The 6,173-nt window shown below is 35.1% G+C and overlaps 1 protein-coding gene across 1 annotated transcript; it reads left to right on the top strand.

Moving 5' to 3' along the window:
• Positions 1–3,173: 3,173 nt before the first annotated feature.
• On the top strand, positions 3,174–5,637 carry LOC145157113 (putative glucuronoxylan glucuronosyltransferase IRX7). The gene is made up of 4 exons (XM_079076241.1): positions 3,174–3,915; positions 3,988–4,349; positions 4,437–4,687; positions 4,777–5,637. The coding sequence occupies exons 1-4, from the start codon at positions 3,654–3,656 to the stop codon at positions 5,240–5,242; spliced, it is 1,341 nt and encodes a 446-aa protein (XP_078932367.1). The 5' UTR covers positions 3,174–3,653; the 3' UTR covers positions 5,243–5,637.
• The last annotated feature ends 536 nt before the right edge of the window (positions 5,638–6,173 follow it).

Here is a 6,173-nt window from a genome sequence, read left to right on the forward strand (position 1 = left end):
TAATTTAATAAAAACAATTACATAGCTAAAAAACAATAATTAAATTAAAACACTACAAAATAAGATTAATTGTAATACTTTTTTTCATAATATCCGCTCTAGTCCTCAAAACCATATCGAGCCCGTTTTCGGTTAAATGATCGATGAGTTTTGTTAAAAATTCAATATATGACTTTTTTGTTTTTCTTGTCGCTCTCTTTGCTTCATCTCTCGAGTTTTTTTTCTCCTTCAATTTCTCATTTTCAAAATTCAAACGACTTTTGAAATTCAAATTATAAGTTTCGAAATTACTATCGACATTTTGAATGTCACTCCTCTTCCGACTCTCGGTATATTTGACGAAAACTCTCTCGTTTTCGCCTTATCTCAACCCATCGGTCAAACTACCTCTTCAAGTTCGAGCTCATCTTCTTTATTCAAATAAAACCCAAAATGGGCATCCGATGAAGTAATGTAACTTGTCTCAGAAACTTTGGTTCTTTCGAACCACCTTCTTCGCTTACATACTCTTTTATCCATTTCAGGGACGCAACTAAAATTTTCCAAACATTGATAAATTTGAACAACCTCTTATTGTTATCAATTTGAAAAAAGTTAAGCTTCGTCTCAGAAATTTATTGATTGTTTTCTCCATCTTTTTGTTGACTTAGCGAGTTGTTGTAAATATCGTTGAATTTTGTAACAGTTTGTTCATTTCACAAAACTTGTTATTAAATTGTCTTTTGTATGGTATTCGCCACAACCCATAACACTAAGAAATCGCTCCATAATTTGTCGCCAAAAATGTTCATCTTTTCGCATTTTCGGTTTTAAGATCTTTCGAAATGTCGACCCATAATTTCATTAATATCATCTCTTCTTTCGGTTGAGATTGTTGAAAAGGATTGGCTAAATAAAAATGCTAATTACTAAAAACACTATTAGTCAAAAATCACGTAATTAAATAATGATTTAGCCACCTTTAATAATTAAGTAATAATTACTTAATTATTTTAATTAATAATAGTAACTAACATATATTTTTATATTATTTAATGACTAAATATAAATATAACATTTTTTTAATTTTAAATAATAAATAATAATTGAAAATAAATGTTATAAAACACTAAAAACTAAGAAAAAAAAATAATTATATAAATTAAAGCTATATATAAAAACTTATTGAAAAAAATGTAATTTTTTTAGAAAATAGTTGGGGTATACTTTTAAAATTTTGTATCCTAACGATTATTATTAAATAATTTATATTATAAAACTAATAGAAAAAATGTAATTTTTTTAAAAAGCTAACAAGTCAATAATCATTTTTCAAACTTGATCCCAACTCCCCTCCCCCCTAAAACACCGAACCAGATTGCTCATGGAGAAAACTAACCAAAACACCTTATTTCCCACCCAAGAAAACTAACCAATGAATCTAACTCAATATTAATGTTGATTTTTCTACTAATCTATCAGTTCTAGTTAAAAAGAGTTTCGCCATTTTGGTTTGCTACAATGATGATTATGTCATTGTCGCTCCAAAAGAAACGAAGGTCGTCGTAAAAGGAGTGGTGTGGTGGTTTATAATAAGGTTTGTTGTCTAATTAGCGGGGATTGACGTTGATGATCTCAATGGTGGATTAGAGGTTTCAGGTTATCTATAAGAGAGGAAACAAGACAAAGATATGGGAGGAAAAGGAGGGGGAGATAGTTGGAAGAGGCGATGGAGGTGGTGGCAATGTGTTTAGGATTGAAAGAGTTAGGCCCCGTTTGATAGTTGCTGAACGAGAAAGTACTGACTGAGAAATGTCTGTCTGAGTAAGAAATTCTAACTGAGTAAGAAATCATGTTGTTTGATTGAAAATCTGACTGAATGTGTTGACTGGTGCAAAATAACCATTTTACCCCGATGCTCTACACGTTTCTATGCAATATGAAAAAGATGATGATGATAATAATAATAATAATAATAATAATAATAATAATAATAATAATAATAATAAAAACAACAATAATAATAACAACAATTACAATAATAATAATAATAATAATAATAATAATAATAATAATAATAATAATGTATATAAAACTTCCAGCATAATAGACATTAAATATATTATTTTAGAAATAAAACACAAAAAGCCATTTAGCTTGCTGGTAAACACCATCCCTTCTACAAGGGAAACCTAAGTTCTAATCCCTTAACCTTTATTAGCTGCAAATTTTTATCCAAGCCAATGATACTATTAGAAACCCTCGCTTTCTTTCTGGGAATTTTGTCTATCAAACACCTTTCGTCTGATCGAGTCAGCTAAAAATGTCTGACCTGACTCGGTCAGATGCATATCAAACAGGGCCTTACATTGGCGGTCTTGGGTTGCGATGGAGGCCAAGTAAGATGTCTGGCGGTCTTGGGTTGCGATGGAGGCCAAGTAAGATGTCGTGAGTAGTCGCTGCGATGAGAAGAGTGTTTGAGAAATAAAGAGGCCTAAACTTAGGTCTTAGAAGAGAAAAGGTAAGAGGTATTAGGTAGTACCCACAATCAAATAATAATATAGATAACAAGAAAAATTCAATGAATATATAAATATATCATATAAGAGTAAAATGGCAATTTGACACAAAAGAAAAATTACAAATCAACTAAATCCTCTCAAAATAACTATTTTTGCAATTTAATTTTATTTTAAATTAAAAAAAATTGTCAAAAAATACTTTTACAGTTATCTCTAAAATATTTGAAAAGTTCATTAATTTCATGGATAATCTATGACCGGCCACAAGTATTTATTTCATGCATTTGGACTTATTCATGCTCTGCAAGCTAGTGGGAATATCAACGATATTTCCTTTTCTCAATTAATATTTTTGCGAAAAAATTAAACATAAATTTTTGGGTGAAATTATTGAATTCATTTTATCTCTTTTTTCTATATCGAGTTAAAGGGAAATAACGAAACTATGTGCTAAACTAATTCTAATTTTATAAAACATATTTTTCTCTGTACAATATCATTATTTTTATTATTTTATAAAATGAATTATATCTTAAAATTTGTAATTTCACATAACTGGAGTATATTAGTTATTTTGAACCAAAATATTATGCTTTTTATTTAATACGACAAGCAGAAGTGTTGTTTTTAAGGTACTATCCCTCCTCACTTTTTCAGTCTCCACTTTCTTGATTATTTCAAGTTTCTCACTTCTTTCTTATTCCGATTTTACCCCTGTTTATTGTCCCATTTCACACCACCAAACAATCCATAAATGCACATTTTAATCCATCTGACATCAAGGACACAACAGTAATTTCAAATTGTTTCTCTCACTAGTTTTTGAATTTTCTTTCTATCTAGACCAGACCTGCAACAAGACGAACATCCATTCATTAGTTTATTAATATTCTTCATCTTGAAAACAACACAACTCGACCAAACCCTTTGTTGTTCCATGAATTTTTAATTGCATGATGTGGTTTCCATGATTAATTTTGTGTTCGATAGAAAATCGAACCTCCAACAAACCCACAATCACTATCGCCATTATCACCTTCTTCCATTTTTCTTAATCTCTACTCTTCTTCAACGACAATCGACAGCCACATTTCAACCAATTTCGAGTACCCAAATTGTATTTCTTCATGAAAATGTGAAGATACTATAAAAATGGTGATGCTAAATCGATTTACAAGAAACAAGAAACGGTTATCCGGGAAGATGAAGCTCATACGAAGCAGATATGGGTTCAGACACTTGAAATGGATTCTCTGGCTTGTTGTATCTTTCTTCTTCTTCATTAGATTCATTAGCCATCATCAACCTAGCACGAATTCGTTGAGGAGAACAATAATTTCAAACTCTCAATCCAATGTTATCTCTCGTGCTATCTCGGAATCAAAATCCACCGAAGTTCTCCGGCAGAATCAAGGTTCGTCTCTTCAATGTCACCTTCCCGACCTCCAATCTTATGTTTCCTGGGTTGATTTCTTTCGTTTTGCAGATTTTATGAAGGATTTGAAAGTTTATGTGTACGAATTGCCATCGAAATACAATGTTGATTGGCTATCCAACGAGCGATGTAGAAACCATTTGTTTGCGTCGGAGGTCGCCATACATAAGGCGTTGATGAACAGCGATGTGCGGACATTTGACCCCTCGGAAGCTGATTTCTTCTTCGTCCCCGTCTACGTTTCCTGCAACTTCAGCCCCGTTAATGGCTTCCCCTTCATCGGACACGCACGTGCTCTTATCTCCTCCGCGATTGAGCTCATTTCCTCGGAGCTTCCATTCTGGAACCGCAGCAATGGATCCGACCATGTCTTCGTAGCCTCTCACGATTACGGATCTTGTTTCCATGCCATGGTACACAATCAAATAGAAAACATAGAAAATTTCAGATTGTTAATCTCTTAATCTTAAAAAGCAATGCTGTTCGTGTTTCTGATATAGGAGGATAGAGCTGTGGCTAATGGGATACCGGAGTTCATGAAGAACTCGATTATATTGCAGACATTTGGTGTTAAGCATCAGCACCCATGTCAAGAGGCTGAACATGTCGTCATCCCACCGTACATATCGCCGGAAAAAGTTCAGTCAACGCTATCGCAGTCGCCGATCAACGGCCGTCGTGACATTTTCGCGTTCTTTCGAGGGAAAATGGAAGTCCACCCCAAGAACGTCAGCGGACGATTTTACAGCAAGTAACAATAAATCTTAAATCCCCTCGACTTTTTCTCCATTAACGTTCATTTTCCCTCATTGATCTTAACTTCTCATTTCGTTATTACAGGCGTGTGAGGACGGAGATATTGCAGAAGTACGGCAACGACCGGCGGTTTTACCTGAAAAGACATCGGTTCGCCGGTTACCAATCGGAGATTGTCCGATCATTGTTCTGCTTGTGCCCACTTGGGTGGGCACCATGGAGCCCTCGACTTGTGGAGGCGGTAGCGTTGGGTTGCGTGCCGGTGATTATAGCTGACGGGATACGTCTGCCGTTGGAATTCGCCGTACCATGGTCGGAGATTTCTCTCACGGTGGAGGAGAAAGACGTCGGGAAGTTAGCCGGGATTCTTGATTACGTGGCGTCAACGAACCTATCATCCATTCAACAAAACCTGTGGGACCGGAAAGTCAAGCAAGCGCTTTTGTTTCATGATGACGTGGAACACGGAGATGCTACGTGGCATATTCTTGTCGCGCTGTCTGAAAGGGTTGGAAGGTCTAGTCGGAGGGCGAGGCTTTTGAGCAAATGAGAGTTTTACACGTGGAGATTTTTATAGGGAATATAAAATGCCAACGTGGAAAAGATGATGGAATACAGCTGTAATGTGATGGGACATGTCATCCCTGAGCCGCGTAGGTGGCCCTTTGTTTGCTAGTGGGAATGCGGTGACGGTGTTGTCAGGTCTTTCTTGCTTGATGACGTGTCCGGAGATGATTGGTGTATGTGGGCGGGTGTACAGATAATAGGATGGGAATGTGAACAGAGGATAATAGGATGTGAATGCAAAGAGAAGATATGAAATTGGTCGGAGATTAGCAGATGTCGCTCATTCTATTGTATTTTTAAATTTTTTTTTATTCAGACTAAATTACTAGTTTTGTACAAATGATGTTTAGAAAGTTATAAATTTAATCCATTATTTCATTTGTTGTATTAGTTTATCTCTAAAGTGCTAGTTCTTTTGAAAGAGATCTTGTGGATTTCCATAGGAATCAAAGTGCTAGATCTTTTGGTTGGGGTCTATGATAGGGTCCAATTTGCTTTGGGTCTATATCCTACAAAAGTGGATGTGGAGTACGTGTTATCCGAACATGAAGTCGACATCTTTCAAGAATATGGTATTATATTGGTATATATGTTTAAACTTAGGGAAAATACCGGCAATAGTAAAAAATGGGGGTATTTTCAAAAAATAGATACAAAAAATTGGATTTCCGGATATAGACATGGATTCTGCGGAGTTAGCTCCGCGGAGCTCCGCGGAATCTACTGTAGCTCCGCAGAATGGCAAAATCGTAAATAAATGAGTGTATTAGAAAAAAAAAGGGTTTTTGTCATAAAAGCCCCTAATTTTACACAAAAAAACCGGTTATGCCCAAAGTCGTTTTTTTTGCCATAAATGCCTCAAATACCGGATAATTGGTTCGATTTTGCCCTTTACCCTGATTTTACCTTCTATG

Source organism: Lactuca virosa, chromosome 1 (genome assembly GCF_052849685.1).
Source record: "Lactuca virosa cultivar CGN04683 chromosome 1, Lactuca_virosa_CGN04683_v6, whole genome shotgun sequence".
NCBI classification, from domain to species: domain Eukaryota; kingdom Viridiplantae; phylum Streptophyta; class Magnoliopsida; order Asterales; family Asteraceae; genus Lactuca; species Lactuca virosa.